This window comes from Heteronotia binoei, chromosome 13 (genome assembly GCF_032191835.1).
Source record: "Heteronotia binoei isolate CCM8104 ecotype False Entrance Well chromosome 13, APGP_CSIRO_Hbin_v1, whole genome shotgun sequence".
NCBI lineage: Eukaryota > Metazoa > Chordata > Lepidosauria > Squamata > Gekkonidae > Heteronotia > Heteronotia binoei.
This window is the reverse complement of record NC_083235.1, coordinates 45,061,127-45,084,594: the sequence shown is the minus strand read 5'-3', so window position 1 is coordinate 45,084,594 and position 23,468 is coordinate 45,061,127. Positions and strand designations below refer to the sequence as shown.

Genomic DNA, 23,468 nt, shown 5'->3' with positions numbered 1-23,468 from the left:
GTGACACACACACACCAGCCTGTTTCCAATCTACAAACTGCAAATCCCAGAGATAGAGGAGCCTCAGAGTATTTTGTATAACAGATGTTCTCAGATATGAGAGACACCTTGCTTGCAGATGATAAAACCACTAGCCTTGTAGATGGAAAATCCTCTTGCTTATGTAATGCAAACAAGCTGAGCTGCTGAAATCAGGGACACAGAAATGGCTTATGTATATCAACAAACAAATGAGCCCATTTTTGGGATACAGTGAGTATAAATTAGATAGATAAATAAATATCTATGCTAAAGGATTAAACTGGTGTAATAGATGCTCCCTGTTCATGGGGAACCCGAGTCAATGAAGTTTTGTAAGAAGGCAAATGTTAGGCAGCTCTAAGAATTTTCAGCTCTCTTAAATACTATCATAATTATTTAGAAGATTCCATCTTCTAAATAAAATGCATCAAATCAGTTTAAGACCTAGATATCTGAAGTCTTAAAATAGGGTTGCCAGTCTCTAGGTGGGGCCTGGAGTTCTCCAGGAATTACACTGATTTCTAGACTTAAGGAGCTAAGTTCCCTTGGAGAAAATGGCAACTTTGGAGGATGAACTTCATGGCATCACATCCCAGCTGAAGTCCCTCCCATCCTCAAACTCTACCATCACAGGCTCTGCCCCCAAATCTCCAGGAATTTCCCAACACAGAGTTGGCAACCCTACATTGCCAACTAGTTAGCTTGAAAGTGGCCTTAAATGAATTGTTGTTTTGTTACAGTTCATCTTTTATATATACAAAAGCCCAGATGTACTGGTCACAACTCACCTCATCAGCCATTGGCCTGTCAACTGCCACTCAAGTTTTGTTGCATTCCATTGGTTGAGCTCACTCCTCTCTCCCACCTGCTGTTGCCTATACATTCTCTGTAGCATTTGGAAGAGAAAGTAGATAGATCATAGAGATCCAGTAGGGAGATGGTGAAGAAAGGGGGAACAAAGGTGGTGGTGATGCAGCTCTTCCTCCTGCTAGCCTCCAGGGTGGATAGCTACTCAGGTCAATGGGCAGGCAGGTCTTCACTTCTCCTGGTCATGTCAACTAGAAAGTAAGGCCTGACCTGAGAAGCATTTCCTCAGAGGCCACTGCAGCCACCTTTTTCCTTTCACTCCCTTCCTCCTCCTCCCTCAGCCTTGCCCCAAGACAGATGAGGAAAGCTGCTAAGCAGTGATTATTGCTAGGCAACCAAACTTGGTTCTGTCAGTAAAAGGCAACCAACCCTGGAGTCAGTAAAAGGCAACCAACCTTGGAGGAACCCATTGGAGTCAGTCCTGACTAGGGTTGCCATTTCCAGGTTGGTGGGAAATTCCTGGAGATTTTGTGGTGGAGTTGATGGAAGCCAGAGTTTGGGGAGGGATGAGGCCTCAGCTGAATTTAATGCCATAGAGTTCACCCTCTAAAGCAATTATTTACCCTAGACGGAGAGAGATCTGTTCTCTGGAGTTCAATTGTGATACCAGGAGATCATCAGGCTCCACTTGGAGGCTGACTACGCTAAGCCTGGCTGCTTGCTACTGTTCAGTAGCAGCTCCCCCATGACAAACAATTTGGCATAAGAGCTGGCACTTCAGAACAAGGTCTGCCAGACCCAGTTTCTTGCTGTGGAAGCTGACTGGGTGATTTCAGGCCACTCACAGACTTTCAGCCTAACCTACCTCACAGGGTTTTGTGCAGATCAAAATGGGCAGAGGATAATGATATAAGCTGCTTTGGCCCCCACTGTGGAGAAAGACTGTCCTTTTCCTAGGTAGAGACTGCAGGGAGCAGGGAGGAGATGGAAAGCTGAGGGGCAGATAAAGATAGATTGGTGGTTAGCTGGGAAGGAGATAAGGTTGTCAACTCCAGGTTGGGAAATTCCTGGACATTTGAGGGGTAGAGCCTGGAGAGGATGGGGTTTGGGGAGGGGTGAGGCCTCAGAGAGGTACAATGCCATAGGCTCCTCCCTCTAAACCAGGCATTTCCTCCTGGGAAACCATTGTTGCCAATCTCCTGGTGAGTTTTATTTATTTATTTATTTACATTAAACTTTTTACAGACCGGTTTTACAGACCAGAGAGTCAGATGGACTGGCTAAATGGAGAGAAAGCTTCTAGGCTCCATGCAAACAAACTCTTAAATACCTTCCTTTGCAAAACTATGATCATTGTAATAAAGGCAAAGTTCAGTCAAAGTCTCTTTACTGTGAGTGCTTCTTTCTGTATCCCAACCCCAATGGAAAAAAAGTCAATCCTAACAAATCCAACAGGTAAAGTTATACATATCTGGACACAGTTCACACTCTTCCAACAGTATTTCTTCTGTTCCCCATGCAGAAGTTAAAAGTGTCATAATTTCAAGTCCCTTTAAAGAACAAATCACAGCTCTTAACAGGCAGAACCAGTATATAAGTCCTGTTTCACTGACCACTTTTTTCAAGGCTTTCCAAAAACAGATGCAAGAAAACAGTTTTGAAGCTACTCTGGAGAGAGAATGTTGTTCTGATTTGAAAAAGCAATTTCACTACAGAAACCGGCTTCAGCTACTGGTGAATGTTTGCAGTGATTACCACATAAACACAAGTTCTTGCAAAATAAAACTGTAAGTTCCTTGAAGCCTGGTTTGGCCCCATTCCAAAAGCGATAACAATTATTAACAGGGCTTTTTTGGTAGAAAAAGTCCAGCTGGAACTCATTAGTATATGAGGCCACACCTCTGACATCACCATCATTTGCATAGTAGGCCACATCTCTGATGACAGGAACTGATCAGCATATTAGGCCACACCCCCTGATGTCAACAGCAGTGTGGTCTTCAAGCCACACCCACCTCATAGAGTTTCTGGTGCTCGATGCTGGAAGTTCTAGAGAGAGTAAAGACTAAGTATACTTTTCTAGGAGGAAGAGATTCCACTTTCCATAACTATGCTAAAGGTAAACCTGTTGGCTGCTCCTCCACTGTAAAACTAACTTAAAATAATAACTTGTGAGCAAAACAGCATCAGGATGAGAGGCGTTCAATAGCCTTGTGCACCCAGGACAGGGACAAAAGGAGTTAAATGAGGCTATATTAAAAGATTGATCTGCAGAAACGATTTAAAACATCTAACTAAGCTCTGCTTGACACCATTTAGGAAAGATTAATTCTGATTAAGGGTGCCTGCTAGTGCTAATACCACCTTGGCTCAAAATTTAGTAGATGTCTTGATGTCCCTTGCCTTTGGTTGAATGCATTCATTGCTTCCTCCATGTTGTACAGCAGGCCAGAGTTCAGCTGATGCTGCTGAGATCTAAGAAAACCCCATGAAAACCTCATGGCTGGAACCCTCTGGCAGATAAGGACTGGTTTCAATGAATTCCCTTCACTGTTAGGTGACTCTGGGTGGGTGGTAAGGACAAGACACTGTCAGCACTTTCCACTGATAGATTATAGAGATCCAACTCACTGCCTGTTGGAGATATGACATGCAATCTTATCTTTTTTTTAACCTCTTCTACTATTTCCCTCTTCCTTTTTTGAAAAATCTTGTTTGGATCACTCTGTGCTGGCAAAACAACAAGGCATAGAGCAGCTCCACCTGTGTGGATCTCCAGCGATGCCCTCTTTAAAGGGACAGGCACCCCCTCCTCAGTGAACCCAGTGGCTACCTGTGCCTCTGTTGGCTTTCCCTCCCCTCCCCTCCCTGTGGCTTCAGGGCCAGCTGGCGGGAGGAGGAGGAAAGCAGGTTGTTGCTGTTGCAGCCGCCCCAGGCAGCGAGGAGGAGCACTGCTAGTCTCTTCCTGATGGGATGTCGCTCAAATCCACAGCAGAGTGACAAATGCCCCCTCTGCTTGCTAAAGGCCACAGTTCCTTCTAAGCTTGCGGTGGAGCCAGCGGGGCAGAGCATGGGTGGAATTCCACTTGCTTGCAGCCGGTGTCCTTGGAGGCCGCACAAAGTGCTCTTGGCACACCATGGGGTGGGAGCACTCCTGGCGCTTCAGGGAAGCAGTGTTGGCATTGAAGGAGGAGGAGGAGGGGCAGTACGCCCTACTCCCCCAGGCCAACTCGTGAGGAGACTGGTTCAGCCACAGGCTGCACAGAGGCAAAAGGCCACCTGCTTGGTGAGTCATGGTGTCTCCTGTGCCTCTGGTGCTGGGGTGAGAACAGAAGGGGCATATTTCCCTGCTGCTGGGAATCCCTTGGCTGAAGCAGAGCTACTGGCCAGGCTGCTGTGCCACACTCCTTTGGCAATCCCTGGGCCAGTGGACTTGCACTGCTTTGGAGAAGGCAGAAACTGTCCTCAGGAGGGAGGGAACTGCCGCAACGACAATTCCCTGCCGCCTTCCGCCCCAACAGCCCTGCTGGTCTCCTGGCCTTCCTCCTCCAGCTGAAAAAAACAAACTGCCCACAGTATCAGGCAATGGAATCTCAAGGCAATGTTCATTTGAAACAAAATGACACTTTATTGGAAACTCATAGCTGGTTACAAAGATTGAGACTAATACCAATGCCTAGGCATTGGTCACTCTTAAAAGATTCTACATCAAAGCAATTCTAAACAAAGCTCCCTTTCCCAAAACATCAAGGAGTTGGAGGTGCAAACTTTCACACAGGCTTCAGCTTATCTCTTTCCCCTGAGAAGTTGCCTTGCGACCAAGCTATCTTTTAACGGTCACATTCTTTTGTGCCCTGGGAGTATCAACAATGTTTACACATTAATGGCTGTCTCTTTGATAGGGTTGCCAAGTCCAATTCAAGAAATATCTGGGGACTTTGGGGGTGGAGCCAGGAGACTTTGGGGGTGGAGCCAGGAGACATTAGGGGTGGAGCCAAGATCAAGGCTGTGACAAGCATAAATGAACTCCAAAGGGAGTTCTGGCCATCACATTTAAAGGGACAACACACCTTTTCAATTCCTTCCTTCCATAGGAAATAATGAAGGATAGGGGCACCTTCTTTGGGGGCTCATAGAATTGGACCCCCTGGTCCAATCTTTTTGAAACTTGGGGGATATTTTGGGGAGAGGTACTAGATGCTATACTGAAAATTTGGTGCCTCTACCCCCAAAAAACAGCCCCCCCCCCCGAGCCCCAGATACATGCAGATCAATTCTCCATGATTTTCTATGGGAATAAATCTCTATAGGGAATAATAGAGTTCCTAGCAGACATTTCCCTCCCCTCCCCCCGCTTTCTGACGACCCTGAAGCGGGGGGAGGGTCTCCAAACCGAGGGATCCCCTGCCCCCACCTGGGGATTGGCAACCCTACTCTTTGATATGCATAGAGACTACATGGCATGAAAGATCTATGGGTTAGTATCAAAAGTCCACATGGTTAGTATGTTGCAGTTAATATTCATAAACCTTACAAAGCCTGACACACAGCCTCTCTCAGCCCTGCTCTTACCTAATTGAACTCCACTAAAAGACAAGCTTGGCCAAGAGAAAGCACTGCAGCACTCCACAGGGGGAACGCCAAACATGTGCAATTGCACAATGATGGGCAGTGCAGTGGGACCAGCAATGGTGGTGCTGCTCTGACCTTGCTGTGCTACATCACCTTGCAAGAACCCCCGCCTCCCCCCAAAAAAACCCGGGCTTCCCAGGCAACTTGTTTCCCTGACCTTGCAGCCACACCTCCGTAAATAGGAACAGAACTTTTTTCAGGGTGTGAGCTGCTGGTCAGGGAGGCAGGGCTCAGCTGGAACGCAGGGCTGGTCAGGGAGGCAGTGGCTCAGCTGGAACGCTTTTCCAGTGCATTCAGGCCCCCCAAAAGCCCTGATTATTAAGACTGTAAGCTCTTTGGAGTCTGGTTTGGTCCCACCTCAAAGTGATCGCAATAAACAAGACTATACATTTTTTGGATTCAACATAGTCATCCTTGGACCTGAGGAAAATTTGAAACGGTGTACTGCATTGACCTACTGTAGTCCATACTTTACATTTTTTATTTGTATGTTGTATATTTGTAAACAAATGACTGGCTATTACTAAATTGTTTCTTGTTGTGCCTGGAGCAGTGTATTTTTGATTTGTAACCACTGGGGGACTGGCAACACTAGCAATGGTTGAAAAGACAGGAGAGGCTCACCACAAATTCTCCTTACTACAGCCACTGACACATGGGTTATTTGCCCCAGGTGCCATGCTGTTGGGAAGTGGTCTTTTTTCTGCTTCACCCTAGCATTGTGGACTCTTATCTGGGAGAACCGGGTTTGATTCCCCACTCCTCCACTTGCACCTGTTGGAATGGCCTTGGGTTAGCCATAGCTCTGGCAGAGGTTGTCCTTGAGAGGGCAGCTGCGGTCTCTCAGCCCCACCCACCTCACAGGGTGTCTGTTGTGGGGGGAGAAGATATAGGAGATTGTAAGCCGCTCTGAGTCTCTGATTCAGAGAGAAGGATGGGGTATAAATCTGCAATTCTTCTTCTTCTTCTTCTATATCCATGCACCTCCCAGTGCTTCCCTGGCTTTTCTGTGATCTTTCCCGAACTTGCTTTACTGTAAAGTTTGAGGAAAGATGACAGCAAAGCCTGAATAGCTACTCTGGGAGTAGAAAAGTTTTCTCTGCCTTGCCCACAGGCAGGGCTTTTTTTGAGCAGGAACGCAGTTCTGACTGGCTTGGTGTCAGGGGTGCGGCCTAATATGCAAATAAGTTCTTGCTGGGCTTTTTCTTCAAAAAAGCTCCATGCTAAACAATGGTGACATCAGGGGGTGTGGCCTAATATGTAAATTAGTTCATGCTGGGCTTTTTCTTCAAAAAAGCCTTGCCCACAGGGCAGCCATCCCCCCCCATCACTGGGGGGGGGGGGCTTTAAAAAAACAGCCAACGAATATCATTATTTTGATTTAACATGATAATAATCTGTATGTTGCACTCTGTGAATTCCCAGGCTGTAAATCTCTATCTCCTTTGAATACAGAGATATGCCATTCCCCTTATATACAGGCTTTCATTTTTTTTAATGAAAGTTGGGAATTTAATGAAACTAATACATAAAACGTTATAGTGTTACATCACTATAACTAGGCTGGAGAAGCCCTGGTGGCTGTGAGAAGGTGGGGTTGGCTGTTTCCAGGGGGCTGGGGCAGGGAAGCCAGCCCTGGGGAGCCCTTGCTGTCCCTCTCCTGTATTTGGAGCTTGTGCCAGAGAGAGATTAAGTTCAGAATTCAATGTGAAGTTTGCTATGGAATGACTCCTGAGGAAACTCATCTGTGAAACACTGTCCTGAGCTGGCGGAAGTGTGAAGTGAGCAATCCTTTTAGTTGTGAAAACTATTGTTCCTGGAGCAAAGCTAGATCATTTCATACTGGAATTTCACCTATAACCATACTGAGAATTTTTAGATGGTCTTTAAGTGACTTTGTATTGAATTCTTGGAAAATTCTTGTGAAATTACCAAGTTTTGTGATCATACAGCATCTTCAAGCTGTTTCCTTTGTACTTGAGAGTGCATTCATGAATTGCTGTTATTATTGATTGATGTTATTCTGTATTGTTCTATGAAAAAATGAAATGGAAATGTACAAGTTTGTAAGCAAGTTTATTTTTCTGCAGTTCATGTGCACACTTGTTTGGTTCTCCCTCTCCTGTATCAGCAGCTGCAGCAGGAGTGGGGAAACTGCACAAGCCTGTCCTCCTCTGGAAAGCCCCTGTCTCTCTCTGAGAGAAAGTTGTCCCATCCCCTGTCACCAAGGCCAGGTGTCATCAAGGCAAGTTGTTGCTGTCACCACCATGTCTATAAGTAGTATTTTGCTGGCTCTGAATTCCCATCCTCTTAGGAATGTGGGCAGTGCCATGTAAAGAGGTTGGTAGGAATAACACTGCAGTGATGTTGCTACATTTCCTGGTCCAGCTCGATGATGCAATCTAGGCCATTTATATAGTGCTTCCTTGGACCTCACCCAGCAAGGAAGGGAGCAAGAAGCAGGGATCAGAGCTGTCCTCCTCACACTCCTGAGTTCTTGGCAAGATGTGGAAGGAACTGTGCTCTGTGTCCTTTTATCGGGCTGTCTTCACCGAGTTCCTGGTGACGGCTATCTATGTCTTCTTTGGGGTGGCTTCCACACTGCACTGGCCAGTGAACACCCCCTCCGTCTTGCAGATCGCCATCACTTTCAACCTGGCTGCAGCCACCACTGTTCAGATTGCGTGGCATGCAAGCGGGGCCCACATCAACCCAGCAGTGACTGTGGCCTTCCTGTTCGCGTCTCGCATTTCATTGGTAAAAGCTGCCTGTTATGTGGTTGCCCAACTGGCAGGAGGCATTGCCGGTGCAGCCATACTTTACGCTGTGACTCCTGGGAGTATTCGAGGAAATTTAGGCATTAATACGGTATGTCCTCAGCCACAAACTTCTGAATGTATGTTATTGATGGAAAAGATCCAGTGGGGCTGCCAGAGCAGAAGTATGGGGCAGAAATCTGGGGCCCTCACCATGGGCTCAGCCCTCCCTCCCCTGAGGCCAGCTTTTGTTTATAAGCCTATGCAGTAAAGAGTTACTTACTTCTGAGCAATACTCCCTCTAAGCTGTGGAGTCTTGTGAGCAAAAAAATCTACTTTGTGAGCTACTGGCATTAAAGTTGTGAGCTACTGCATATATTATGCTCTGGGGCCATTTTTCCTGAGCTAAGACAAAAATGTGTGAGCTGGAGGCTAAAAAACTGTCAGCTAGCTCACACTAGAGGGAACACTGCTTCTGATTAAATGTGCCTAGAATCAGGTTTTGCCATATAGTTTTTATATGTAGAGATGATAGGATGGGGGTGTGACAATTTGACTAAAATGTTCATTCTCTGCTTCCTCTTTAAAGTATGTATAACCTTTGAAAGAATTTGGAATCTAAAATTATGTAACTGCAACATTGGAAGGACCTATAACATTGCAGTTTTTTCTCCATTAGGAGTTCAGTGGCATCTTAAAGGCTAAATTTATTCTGGCATAATTTTTTGGGAGTCAGAGTTCACTTCATCAGAAACACTGGACAGAAATCCATCAGGGCTGATTTATATGCTCAATAGAAAGGGGGATGCAAGAATGCATGCATGTGTGTGCATTCATCAGGTTGATGGATTTACACTTCTGTGCATCTGACTCATAAGCATTTATGCTGGTCTTTGATTGGTCTTTAAGGTGCCGCTGGACTCCTGTTTTATTTTGTTGCTATGGCCCCCCATCTGGAATTATCTTTCCAATTAGCCAGTATAGCATAACATCTGGGAGACCAGGGTTCAAATCCTCACTCCATCTTGAGGAGGAAGTGGGCACTATGGGCACTGTTCTAAGCAACTTGGCTGAAGGTCAGGATAAAAATTATATGTATGTATTAAGTACTGTCAAGTCGCTTCTGACATATGGTGACCCTATGAATTAAGGACCTCCAAAACATCTATCCTATAATCAGGCCTCAGATTCAGTGGGAGCTCACAGGAGCACAAGAAATACGGTGGCTACACCAGCTGCTGACAGATCTAGCTACAGATATACCACAACCCATACAAATCCATGAAGACAACCAAAGCTGCATTCATCTATCTAAACAATATGCATGCAAAGTATATTGACACAGAGTATCACTGAGTGATGAAGGGAAAAAGCTATCAAGCTAATACTGCCCAACAGAAGAAATGATTGCAGATGTTCTCACTAAGCCACTCCCTAGAATTCACTTTGAATCTCTAAGAAAGAAGAGGAAACTTGCAGTCTGAGTCATAAGACATCAAGAGGCAGTTTTGGAAGTGAAGGACTTTGTGCTGTCTCTTAGCCTCATATTTCAGAGGGGGACTACAGAGAGTCACAGAGATAGATAGGCCAGGATCCTGATCATTCTTTCTTTTTATTGGTTTGATACTATCCCTTTGATGTGTAGATTGTTCCTCGCAGGAAATCTTCCTTCCTTCTGACCTGACACCTCTCCACACTATGCAATACTTCTCCATCTTGGCACCATGAGGACAGGACATGTTTCCTTCATCTCTATCCATCTCTATCCACCCTAGCTAGTCAGACTAGATTAGAATCCTGTCTCTATCCTGTGTAGTCCTTACAATAAATAAGTGTGGCTACTTTTTCTTTACACAGCATTATGGTGTAATAGGAGGTGCGAGCCCTGCGGGACTTCAATCAGTTCCACAGGGCTTGTAAAACTGTCCTCTTTCAACTGGCTTATAAGATGGAATCCTGAAAGTGACATCTAGCCATCTTGATATATATGTACTGTATTGTAGCACCTTCAATTTATAGTGGTTTTAATTTATTTATCTAAATGTGTTTTAACTGTATTTTATCGTATAAATTGTATTTATTATAATCATGGTACACTCCATGTCTTGTGAGCCGCCCTGAGCCTGCCTCAGTGGGGAGGGCGGGATATAAATAAAATATTATTATTATTATTATTATTATTAAAGGACTCATATTAGGTTTTGCAAAGATAAATATGCTCCCTGTGTAACTTTGTTTCCTGCAAGCACACACAAACCAGATAGACTCTACTGCATTACATGCCTTGAGCACTCTGCTAACCCAAATAAGCCTTCAGCTATGACCCCAGATCGGATCTTGCTTTAGCTGGCTGGCTAGCTGCCTGCCCTTCTCTCCCCACACACTTAATCTGGCCAGATACTCTTCCCCCATCAATCAGAACCTCTTGCACAACAAAGCATCCTAGCTGTTTCATATATGGGCCGAGGGAATTTTCCGGTTCAAAGAATTTTATTGTTATTATAGATATAATCGGGGGGGACGGGACCAATAAGAATTATAAACATTTGATAATACATATTGTAACTGCAGCTAGAATAATTTTTGCCAAACACTGGAAAAAGAGAGAAATATCTACTATAGAAGAACTGATACAGAAAATATCAGAAACAGCTAAAATGGACATATTGACAGACATTTTAAAGAATAAACCTAAGCAAGAAGTGTTGGAGAGATGGATTCCTTTCTATGAACAGATAAAGAAGAGATGAAAATGGGACATTTTATTAGAGTTTACATGCGTTGAAATGTTCTTCTTATATTTAGTCTAGAGGTTTACCACTTATGGGTTGAAAGAGAGTGAAGACATTTATTGTTTCAAGAAGTATATAATATGTTCTCATCCCTCCTTCTCCCTTTCCCCTTTTTCCATTTTCCCTCCCCCCCAGTTCCCCCACCCCTAATTATATCTACAATAACAACAAAATTATTTGAACGGTCGAGGGAATTTTCCAACCAAGTGGAAAATGTCCCACTAACTGCTTTAAAGCTTCCCTTTTGTTGTCAATGTGATGAACCAAAAACTCCCTGGGCCATAACTGGCTGTCAGGAACCTCACAGAGAAGGCCTGGATTCTGTCTGTTCAGACTGGAAGCTCAGAACTTCTGCCCTTTAATAAAGGGGTATGCCTAGACAGCCTCTTGTCCCATGACACTCCAGAATGGGGAATGAAAGCAATGAAAAAATTCCTGGAAATTTCTTGCCATAGTTAAGCAGGTAAAAGAAAAGTAAGGTTGCACCCTAGAACAAAACGAGGTCCTATTTGAATGTTGTTTTATCACAATGTGGGCAGGAAACAGGCTGGAAAAGAGATTTCACTGGCCAATGGAAGGAGGATTAGTTAGAGGAATAATCCTTCTGCATCACTGTCACCCTGAGCCATCCACCCTATATTTGTTTAGGTAATTTATCACCATGATTTTCTGCCTGGTGAGGAGCCAAAGCAGCTTACAAAATTGCCTAATTTAAACAGACAAGCAAAATACAAAGAATAAACCAAGAAACAAAAAAGACCACAAAGCCATTTCTTAGGCAGTTCTGAATTCACTGGCCACAGGCTCACTCAGCAGACACAGGATAAGATCCAAGAGCTCTTGGGCTTACCCAAAAAGGCTGTGCCTCTGGCCGCATCCAGCCTTTACAACACAAGCAAGAAAGAGAGAGAAACACACAACTGAGATGCTGTCCAGCTGGCAAGATGTCCCCCTGCCATTTTCTTCAGTTTGTTCTGTATCTCCACTGATATTACTTGTTCCCCCCTGGGAAAAATCTGTTGGGTTAACCCAGCATTAAAGTGTATTCCCCTTTCTAAGCCCCACTTCTCACAAGCATAAGGGAGGACAGCAAGGAAGAGAGTTATTGACCTCCTTTTCTCCGCAATGGAATATATGCTGTATGAATAATCCATGCAACACCTTATAGGAACTGAGCAGGATGTGGGATTTATGAAGACCAGTGGAGGGGCTACAATTGAGGGAAGTCAAGAGGCGGAACTTAGTAAAAGGTTATTCAGCTCCCCCAAACACACACACATTTTTCCACCTTTAATTTCAGCACTGGACCCTTTCTGTGCAATTCTTTCGGGGCGGGACAGTGGCTCAGTGGTAGAGCATCTGCTTGGGAAGCAGAAGGTCCCAGGTTCAATCCCGGCATCTCCAAAAAAGGGTCCAGGCAAATAGGTGTGAAAAACTTCAGCTTGAGACCCTGGAGAGCCGCTGCCAGTCTGAGAAGACAATATTGACTTTGATGGACCAAGGGTCTGATTCAGTATAAGGCAGCTTCATATGTTCATATGTTCAATACATGACAATATTTATGTTTCTTAACAGGGAGATCGCATGTAGGCAGCTACTGATTGTGTGTTTAGGGTCTTTTTAGTCCCAGTGGTGAAACCAAAATGCTCAGAGATACTCATGTTATAATCCAGTTGAACCATGTTACCCTAGAAGTGAGGACTCTCTAATGGACCAACTGTGGACTTAAAAGGAGCAATTTTTGAGAAGGAATGGGCGCAGCGCAGCCCTGAAGGCAGAGGGAATGTACCTCTAAGTAAGTGGACACAGGACTGAACAGCAAGTCTTGCTCTTCCTTGGGACAGCTTTTAGTTCAGGGGTATCAAACCCATTTGTTATGAGGGCTGGATCTGACACAAATGAGACCTTGTTGGACTGGGCCATGTCAGATTGGGCAAGGCCATGTGAGGCCAGGTCATGTGTATAGCTATTTAAGATTAGGTAGCAGAGATGTAAACTTAATAAAAGACACAGACCAACACAATTAAAAAAAATAAAACATGCTTAAAACGTTGGCACTCAGTCTTAAAGGTGCTTTCTTTGTATTTCTCCCATGCAATTCAGGGAATGATGCAAAGGAAGCTCTGGCTCTTTCCTTCTTTCCCCAGGGCATGGGGGTGGGACCCTCAGCCAATAGAAGGAAGAGAGACTTGGCTCAGTAGCTCTGTTGTACAACTGAGAGAGCCTGGAAAACCAAGCTGTGCCTCTCACCCTTCCTTCCCAAGGGAGGAGCCTCAGCCAATGGAGAAAATAGAGGTTTTGCTCTGTAGCTCCTGTGCAGTAGAGCAAGCCTGGAAAAGCAGGCTGTTATGCAGACGGAAGCAAGAGAGAGGGAGAAGGAAGCAGATGACAGGCAGTTGCTTGGGGGCCTGATAGGAGCCACATGCTTGACACCCTGTTTTAGTTGTTGTGAAGTCCTTAAAACCTCTTTTCCCCTCCACTTTCTCTTCTTCCTCCACTCCAGCTGCAGAACAACCTCAACGCTGGACAAGCAGTGGCACTTGAGATCATTTTGACCCTCCAGATGGTTCTCTGCTACTTTGCCTCCACTGACAGCTTCCGAAGCACGGGCTCTCCAGCTATCATGATTGGCATCTCGGTTTCACTGGGACATGTAGTTGGGGTGAGTAGAGTTCATCAAGTCAGATGAAATGGTACTGGGATCCTAGGAGCAAGGGAGGGGATGGGGATGAAGCAACTGGTGTTCTCACTGCAGTGGAGCAATAGGAAGGAAATTACATGGCACTTTTTCATCTTGCATAGGCATCCAAAGCTATCAGAAATAAATAATGTTACCACTTCAGGCTGATGCTAATTGGGTAACACATAGTGCTGTTGAAAGCAAAGGAGCCAGTTTTATTACAAGCCACCTGGTATTACTGGAGGACTTATCTGATACTTGCACTCACAAGAGAGACAAAATGGATGCAATAATGGCAACCTACTGGTAGGAACTGTAAGAAGCCCAGAAGTCCTATAGAAAACAGTATTCTGGCTCCTCCCAGTTGAGAGCTTCTAAACTGTAGCTTCACCTTATTTAGGTAGGGCCTACTTTGGTTAGGACCCAGTTCTGATTAGCATATAGAATGCTGAGAGCAACACAGGTGGGAGAGTGTGGGTTTCCAGACAAGTGTAAAACAAGTGTCAGATATATAGCCACAGGGCAGCCCCCACAGAGAGCTGTAGGTTGCAGAATGATAATACTGCTACCACAACTAGGGTTGCCAGGCCCCAATTTAGGAAGCACCTGGGGACTTTGGGGGTGGAGACTGGAGACTTTCCCATTCCCTTAAAAAACCCCAAATAAATAAAAATACAGCAGTGCAGTTTCCCTGAATACAGTCTTCATTTCCTCATCCTCTTTTTTTGTCTTCAAAGCAGCAGCGTTTCCACTATATTGAAACTGAAATTTGTCATACCCCCTCAATCCCTTGGCCTTGGTAGCATTTCCAAGCATGGTTTTATTATGGGACACACACACACACGCACACACACACACACACACAAAGCAGCCAAAATAAACATAGTTTGCAAACCCACACTTTTGTGATCTCACGGTGGGCGGGGGGGGGGGATTTACTCATGGGAGTTGCTGAATGTAACAGTCTGCTGTATTTCAACCAACTTCTTCAGACTAACACAGGAAAACCAAAGTAAGGAACAAAGCAGTTTAGGGGGTGGAGTTTTCCTCCATCCCACACTCAGGTTCTAGTTAACTCTCTACTATCCACCTTACTATACAAAAGACTTCTGAAACAATGCAAAACAGAGGGACTCAACTGTCTTCTTTTCTCACTGGCTTCACACACTCACTGGGAAGAACCATGTGGCTCTGCCTGCTCACCCCCCCCCCCCCACCACAGCTTTCCTCCTGCTGAAATTTAAAGGCACACACTTTCCAAAACACAGTTTTCAAGCTTCTTCTGAACTTGTGGAGGTTTAAAGGCACATCATGGCTGTTGGGTTGGGGCTTCCCTGCCAGCCAGCAGGTTGGTGGCAGGGAGGAGCCTGCAAAACCGGGGGATACCCAGCCTAGACCTGAGAACTGGCAAGCCTAATCACAACAGGTTTCCTGGGCCCACTCTGGCAATGCTTAGTTAAATTGTGTTGGGGGTGGGATATGGGCCCATGCTCCTCCATCTGTTCAGTCACCCTATTCTGTGGTGCAGCTGAGGAGCCAACAACTCTTACCCAGTATCCTGGCCAGACATGACAAGGTTGATGATGGAATTAGCATTACCAAGAAAACGGGAAGCCTGTCCAAATTCTTGCAAGCTCAGGATACTTGGCCTTGAGAATGGGGTGGTGACAGCAGCCCACAAAGAGTCATGTCTGTCCCTTTAGAATTGGGTCAACCAGCCCTGGCACTAGGAGTTCTGCTGCCCCAGGCAGACCCCGCACCACCTCTCTATGGGCTGCATTTGCACATGTGCGCAGCATGATGATGTCACCTGAAAGTGATGTCATGAGGTCAGTGCGCTTTTCTCAAGCATTCTTTTTCTGCTCCGATCACTCAGAGCCAAGAAAGAATGCTCGGTATACCCCTCGTCCAGCCCTCTCTGGGTTGGGAGGGAGCTGGGCAGGGGGCACATTGTTCTTTCTCGACTCTGAGTGATCAGAGCCGAGAAAGAACTCTTGGTGACCCCCCCACCCAGTCCTCTCTGGGTTTGAAGGAAGCTGGGCAGAGGGTGCATCATTCTTTCTCAGTTCTGATTGATCAAAGCTGAGAAAGAATGATCAGCATGTCCCCCCCCCCCCCCTCAGCTCCCTCCGAACACAAAGAGGGCTGGGCAGGGGTATGTGCATCATTTGGCTCTGAGCGACTGGAGCCAAGAAAGAATGCTTGGCACGCCCCCTGCCCAGCCCTCTTTGGATTTGGAGGGAGCTGGCAAGGGGATGTGTCATTTTTTCTTAGCTCTGAGCAATCAGAGACAAGAAAGAATGCTTGGTGCACCCCCCCTGCCCAGTTCCCTCCGAACCCAGAGAAGACTGGGCGGGGGGTGCATTTGGTTTGGAGGGAGCTGGGCAGGGGGGCACACCGAGCATTCTTTCTCAGCTCTGGAGGATCGGGGCAGCATGAGTAGGGACAGGGAAGGGGCACCCCCACCCCTGTGCAGCAAGGTGGCGCCCTAGGTGGCTGCCTTCCTTGCCTACTCCCACGCGCTAACCCTGGGGTCAACATAGGGTTGCCAAGTCCAATTCAAGAAATATCTGGGGACTTCGGGGTGGAGCCATAAGCAAAGTTGTGACAAGCACAATTGAACTCCAAAGGAAGTTCTGGCCATCACATTTAAGGGGACCACATACCTTTTTAATGCCTTCCCTACATTAGAAATAATGAAGGATAGGGGCACCTTCTTTTGGGGCTCATAAAATTGGACTCCCTGGTCCTATCTTTTTGAAACTTGAAGAGCATTTTGAAGAGAGACATCAGATGCTATGCTGAAAATTTGGTACCTCTACCTCAAAAAACCACCCCTCCAGAGCCCCAGATAACCCAAAGTTAATTCTCCGTTATACCCTATGGTCCAGCAGACATTCCCCCCCCCCCGCCGTTTCTGATTACCCTGAAGCTCCAGAGGGCTCTTCTGCCCCCACCTGGGGATTGGCACTTCTACTCACGAGTTGCTGAACTTTCAAGTTTTTCACAGTAACACAGGGCAACCAAAGGTTCAAGTTTACATTCACACTATGCAAACGACCTCTGCAAGAATTGTGCAACAAATGAAGGGTCTGGGCTCCTTTCACAGCCATGTTGTTCTGCCTCCTCCCCCACCCCCCGCTCGCCTTCAGCCTTAAAGACGCAGACACACCATCCAAAGAGGAAGGCTTTCTCAAGTAGAGACTGAAGCCTCTGGAGGGGGAAAGGCACATGATGGCTGTGGGGCGGGGCTTCCCCCCACCGGCCAGCTGACTGGGGGCAGGAAGGAGCCTGGGAAAGCGGGAGAACCCCCGCTGGGACCTGGGGATTGGCAAGCCTAGGCCAACAATAGCAAAGAGAAAGAGGAAGATGTGGGTGAGTGACAAACTCTCTCCCCTCCAGTTCTGAGGCCTTTGTGGGGAGCCTCTAAAATATTTGGCTGTTGCTCTGGCCTGTGTCTGGGCTGCTGTATGACCCTGTTGAAAGGTTGCCCACTCCTGGAATATATGAACCCAGAAAGAGATGTGTTGACTCCATTTTCCAATTTTTTCTTTCTAGATTTATTTCACCAGCTGTTCCATGAATCCAGCTAGATCTTTTGGTCCTGCAGTCATAGTCCAGCGCTTTCCTGACCATTGGGTAAAATCTTCCTTTTTTTCCATCATCCCCTAGCAACCCAAAACAGGAGGGGTTTAGATCTAGCCAGCTCTGACCTGGATACCCCAGGATGCCCCAATTTTGTCAGATCTTGGAAGCTTAGAAGGGTTGGCCCTGGTTGGTATTTGGATGGGAAACCACCAAGGAAGCCCAGGATTGCTATACAGAGGCAGTTATAAGCTTTTGAGAGTCAAAGCTGCCTTCAAAAGTCAAAGCTGCCAGAATGAACCTGAGATAGTATAGCAGATGTTGTCAGATCTGTTATTGTGTTGTCAGATTGGATATGGGGACAGAGTTGGCATCTTGGTTTGTTGCAGGCCCTAGTTCCAGAGTCTGTATTCATGTTAGGAAGAGTCTTGCTGTGGGTGAGAAGCTGTTTTAGGTTTGGAGGTTGTTTGAAAGCAAGAAGTGTTTACCTTCCAATGCCTGTGAGAGGGGAGTATCATTGACTAGAACAGGGTGTAGATTGTTAATGTTGTATTGAACTGGTTGAACTGAGAGCTGTCTGTACCCACCAGTGGTGTTCTGTTGTTTCATTTGGGCCTATCTTGTAGCAGGTTACCTCTTGGTATCATTCTGGTTTTGTTGATCTGTTTTCTTACTGCATCAGGTGAGTATTGTAATTCCAAGAATGTGGACCTTGCAGGTGAGCATCTCTGTCTGAGGGATCTGAACAGATGCAGCTGTAGCATAGAGCTTGGCTGCAGACAGTGGGTTCTTTGGTGTGCTTACGATGGTGGCCGGAGGCACGTAGATATGTTTGGTGGTTAGAATGGTTCCAGTATAATGTGGTTTTTGTGTTTCCATTATGTATTTATAAAATGGTGTCTGGAATTTCTCACATGGATTTAGGAGGGTTTTTCACAGCAGAAACTCCTTTGCATATTAGACCACACACCCCTGATGTAGCCAATCCTCCAAGAGCTTACAGGGCTCCTAGTACAGGGTCTACTGTAAGCTCCAGGAGAACTGGCTACATCAGGGGTGTGTGGCCTAATATGTATAGGAGTTCCTGCAACAAAAAAAGCCCTGTATGGATTAGTTCATGGTCAGGTTGATGGTGGAGTGGAAGTTGCGGAAGACCCGGTAAAATTTCTCCAGTGCTTGTTTCCCATGAGTGAAAATGAAGAAAATGTTATCAATAAATCTTGGGTACAAGAGAGGTGTAAATAGATGGGAGCTGAAGAAGCACTGTTCCAGGTTAGCCATGAAAATGTTGGTATATTATGGTGCCATGTGAGTGCCTCTGGCTGTGCCATTGATCTGAAGGAATACATCTTCACCAAATCTGAAGTAGTTCCAGGTTAGGACAAACTGACAGAGCTTGGTAGCAAGGTGGGCCATGGTGTTGTCCCAGATGGTGTTTGTAATAGTTCGTAGTCCATCATTGTGGGGGATGTTGGTATCCAGAGACTCAGCATCCATCGTGGCCAAAGCAGTGTTTCCTGGAAGATTGTGGATAGATTGTACTTTTCTCAGGAAGACTGTGTTGTCCTGCTTATGACTGGGGGCAGGAGAGGAATTCTAGCAGGATCTCCTTTGTGTATTAGGTCACACACCCCTGATGTAGCCAATCCTCCAAGATCTTTCAAGGCTCTTTTTTGTAAGCTCTTGGCAGATTGGCTACATCAGGGTTGTGTGGCCTAATATGCAAAGGAGATCTTGCTAGAATTCCACCCCTGACAGGGGGCATTGATAGCATAGGGTCTGACGACAGTGTTCACATATCCAGATGGTGATGGTGCCTATGTTTGAGACAATAGGACATCCTAGACTTCCAAGTTTGCGTATTTTGGGAAGAAGATTAAAAAATGCCTGTTCAAGGTTCTTGTAGTGTGCCCATATAGATCTGTTCCTATATGGGTGTGGGTTAATCCCTTCATAATCCTGTTTAATTCTTTTTTGGTATTCTTGAGTGGGGTCTGAGGATAGTCATTTGTAGAAAGTGCTATTGGAGAGTTGTCTTTTGGCTTCTTGAATATAGTCTGATCTGTCCATGATGACAACTGCTCTTCCTTTCATGGATCAGGGGCCCTGACTTCTGTTGTCCATAGACCCATAGCTAACCTGGGGCCCATGGGGCCTGGCCCCCCGATGGTGGTTTTTTTGGGGGGGCCCTCACCCCCTATCCCAGGGCTGCCCACCCCTCTCCCTCCAACTCCAGTGGATTTTAATTGCACAGGATGGGCACCCAAGAGCAGTTGCTGCCTGTCCCACCCCATTTAAAGGGCAAACCAATCATCTTATTGGCTGGCTCTAAATCACATGAAAGAAGGAAGATGGGTAGCCCCCAGCCTCTCCAGCTCCCTGCTCTCACCCCCATGGCCCCCTCCCCCCACGGCCCCTAGCTACGGGGCTGGTTCTCCATCACTGGAACCAAGTGGTACCTTTTCAGGAATATGTGCTCAAATGGATGCTAGCCTTCTCTCATCATGATTTGTGTCTCTTTGCCCTTGCAGGTATTCTGGGTGGGGCCTTTAACAGCTGCGCTCCTGGCATTTCTACTTTATAACTTTGTTATTTACCATGACCCAAAGAGCTTTGCACAAAGACTGGCTATTCTCAAGGGCAGCTATGATACCGAACAGTTGGAGAATGACAGGAATAAGCAGATTGAATCAATATCACTGCCCAAGATTGTAGAAAGAGTGTAGCCTCCTAGGATCTGGTGTAAAAAAGCCTCCACAGCCCCTTCTGTTGTTAGGAAGGGTTTGACAACAAATGGACTAAAATCGGTTAGCAGGTTATTCCATCCCTCACCACTAGAGGGCGCCAAGTGCCTTTCTCTGGAGTCATTCAACAGTAGCAAGCCAGTGTATAGTCTGATATATATGCATTGACAAGTTCCAGATCTTCAAAGAGACTTTGAGCAACAGAGACACAGGCTGGCAGGGGTAGCTGATATATGGTGCCATGTTGCTGAAAGAGATCTGACATCATTGCACGGAAGATGCAGAGGTTTCTTATGCAGCTGAAGGAGGAGAGGGATGCAGTTTGGAGGCCCACCAAGGTGACCGTGAAGGCTGCTGCTAAGAATGACAGTGACATATAGCAGCTCTGTCAAGGTTTAATCCTGCATTCGTAAGTGCAGAACATCTGGAGAGTAAGCAGCAAATACTAATAGGGACGAATCGACGGCTGATGGTTCTTTCACTGCCAAATAGGTCAGTTTACCAATGCAAAGTCACAATTCTGTACAAATCCCTGCTAGCGTGCACAATGCAAAGTCATAAGCAAGGATCCGGGATGCTCTGATGCGACAGCTTTATTGTCATTGCCATCTATGCTTCTACCTCATGTGCTTCTGGTTAAAATCCCAATGCAATTCCAGAAGGAGCTTCTCTCAAAGGAATACCATGAATCATCCTGGCAGTGAATGGGGTCATTCCCAAGTCTAGACCCTGGCTGTGTGCAACACAGAAGAACTATTGAAGGATCCTCTGCTGGATCTTCTCTGGGTCTCACTTCATGCCCCTCCTGCTTGGATTCACTTGATCTTGGCCTCTGCTGGATTTATAGCAAGCGAAGGCATTTATGAAAGTCATTTCCCCCGCCCCACATTTCCACTTAACGACAGCCTGAACATAGAAAGGCACAAGCATTTGATGACATAGTGGTATGCAGAGAGTAAATAGTCCATCATGACAACCACCCAGTCATAGAAGGCTAATATGAAAACCTTCAATGGGGGACAGGCCCATTCATCAAGATGCCAAATCCAAGGGTTCCATCACATTCTTGCTGAGAAGAGGTTTCTGGATCAGAGCTTAAGTGGACTCCTCTGTGGTTTCTACTGAGCTCCATTGGAACTCAGTAGAAATGGGCTGCAATCTGGGACTCAGTTGAAGGGTAGGTGATCAAAGCTGGGCTGCCACCCCTCCCATATTGGAATAGCATCATTCTAATAGTGTCCATGATTTGCACTCCTTTATTTTTGTTCATTTAAGTGAGTGGCTGCCATTCACTTATATGGGAGCAAGAATAAAATTAAACTACTGCCGTTGGGGACAATACTTCCTACCTCCACAGTGGGTGGTCCAAACTGTTCTAAGAGAGACTCTATGAGTGAGATATTGTGTGTATCTGTACAGACAGCACATACAGTCTACAGATGTATCCTCCACACTAGAACAGTTGTCTTTTTTTTAAACTGGCCTTGTTCTGGGTCCCTTTTCCACAGCAACCTGACATACACAAGCTGGTGAAGATAAGGGGGGAGGGGAGACTCTGCTTGCTTGATTTCTGGGTGTCAAGAAATGAAGGCACAGAATTGCCAGTCTTCCCCCTCCCATCATAGAATCACAGAGTTGGAAGGGGCTATACAGGCCATCTAATCCAACCCCCTCCTCAATGCAGGATCAGCCTTGAGCACCCCTGACAAGTGTTCATCCAGCCACTGCTTAAAGACTGCCCTTGAGGGGGAGCTCATCATCTCCCTAAGTAGCTGATTCTGTGGTTGAACAACTCTTACTATAGGAGCCCCATGGTGCAGAGTGGTAGCATGCAGTACTGCAGTCCAAGCTCTGCTTATGACCCGAGTTCAGTCCTGGCGGAAGCTGGGTTCAAGTAGCTGGCTCAAGGTTGACTCAGCCTTCTATCCTTCCAAGGTCAGTAAAATGAGTGCCCAGCTTGCTGTGGGGAAAGTGTAGATGACTGGGGAAAGCAATGGCAAACCACCTCCTACCAAAAAGTCTGCCAAGAAAACGTCATGGTGTGTTATCACCCCATGGGTCAGTAATGACTTGGTGCTTGCACAGGGGATTACCTTTACCTTTTACTATAGAAAAAGCAACTCTTAGTACAGAGATGTCACCCAACTCTGGTCTAATCTCCTGACAGTTGCAGGCTTGGATCCTAAGCAGTATGGGCAGAGTTGTGCTAGAGAAAAGCAACTTCCCTGATTCCACTTCTCACGGTAGACTTCTGTCCACCCACCCCAGAGTCAGAGAACAGGAAGGAGCAGTGTAAAGAGCCAGCTGGGAGGGGGAAATCAGTATAGAGATCTCCCTCCCATCTTCTGAAGATGGAAAAGCCGTCCCCTGGGAAGAGTTTCTGCGATCCAAGCCATGAGAGTGGGCATTTCACTGGACTACAGTAATGGAGACATTTATGGGGAGGGATGTTTATGGTTGTCTTTGTATAAGAACTAGTGTCAGGAGACTAGGGGCTCTTCTGTTGTTCTTTTTCAGCTACCCTTTCTCCGAAGCATCAGGACTTGTGGTCAGAAATGATTACTGGATCACTTAGATCAATGGATGACCTTGCATAAGAATAATGAGAATCTTATGAAATCTATATAGATGTTTCAGTTCATCATATGTCCATCCTGTTTTAGTTGCCAAGGGGTCCACTCTAGAGCCACACTGTTATATCTTTATCATTCATTGCACAGATGGAGATTAGATCTGAAATAAATGTGTCCAGCTTCAGCCCAAATCTCCCAATATTCACTTGATGGGATTCTGAGATGCTTGTTACTAACAAGTTGTTAGTCACCATCTGACAACCAGTATTTGGTATTTGACCCCGCCCCCCCCCTTGATATAGGAATGCTACATGCACAATACAGTCTAAAGAATGACCCCCTTCAAAGTCCATTGTAGTCAATCGCCTTAGGAAGCAGTAACTTTGCTTAGGGCAACAGTGCCAGTGTACCAAATATTTTTGTTGTTAGAGTATCACTCACACACTTTTGAGTTCACAAGCCAGGAAGCACACCACTGTTAACAAACCAATCTTAGTAACATTGGGGGGGGGGGGCAGTTAATGGGAGGGAGGATCCAAATATTGATTTTTTAAAAGAATTATCCAGAGTTTATTGTTGTTGGAATGGGCCTGTAGCTTTCCAGCTACTTTGAGGTATTTTCAGTGCTAGGTTCTGTTAGTGGTGAAGAAGTACTTTCTTTCGTCTGTCCTGAATCTGCTGCCTATCAACTTCATTGGGTGCCTCCAAAGTCTGATGGTTTCATCATGTTTTCTCTTTATCCACTCCATCAGCTGGCTGAAACACTCCAGTTTTCCAGTGTTCTAATCAAGTCCCTTTTAAGGTTATCCATCCCACACAATGCTCATTTCCACCGGGAAATATTGATGCACTTTCTGATCTGTTACTTCCTTATACAG

At 45.9% G+C, this 23,468-nt stretch overlaps 1 protein-coding gene across 1 annotated transcript; it reads left to right on the top strand.

The window, feature by feature from the left end:
- The first annotated feature begins 7,931 nt into the window (after positions 1 to 7,931).
- On the top strand, positions 7,932 to 19,999 carry LOC132581047 (aquaporin-6-like). Its single transcript, XM_060252085.1, has 4 exons — positions 7,932 to 8,328; positions 13,512 to 13,670; positions 17,247 to 17,327; positions 19,805 to 19,999. The coding sequence occupies exons 1-4, from the start codon at positions 7,966 to 7,968 to the stop codon at positions 19,997 to 19,999; spliced, it is 798 nt and encodes a 265-aa protein (XP_060108068.1). The 5' UTR covers positions 7,932 to 7,965.
- Positions 20,000 to 23,468: the final 3,469 nt, after the last annotated feature.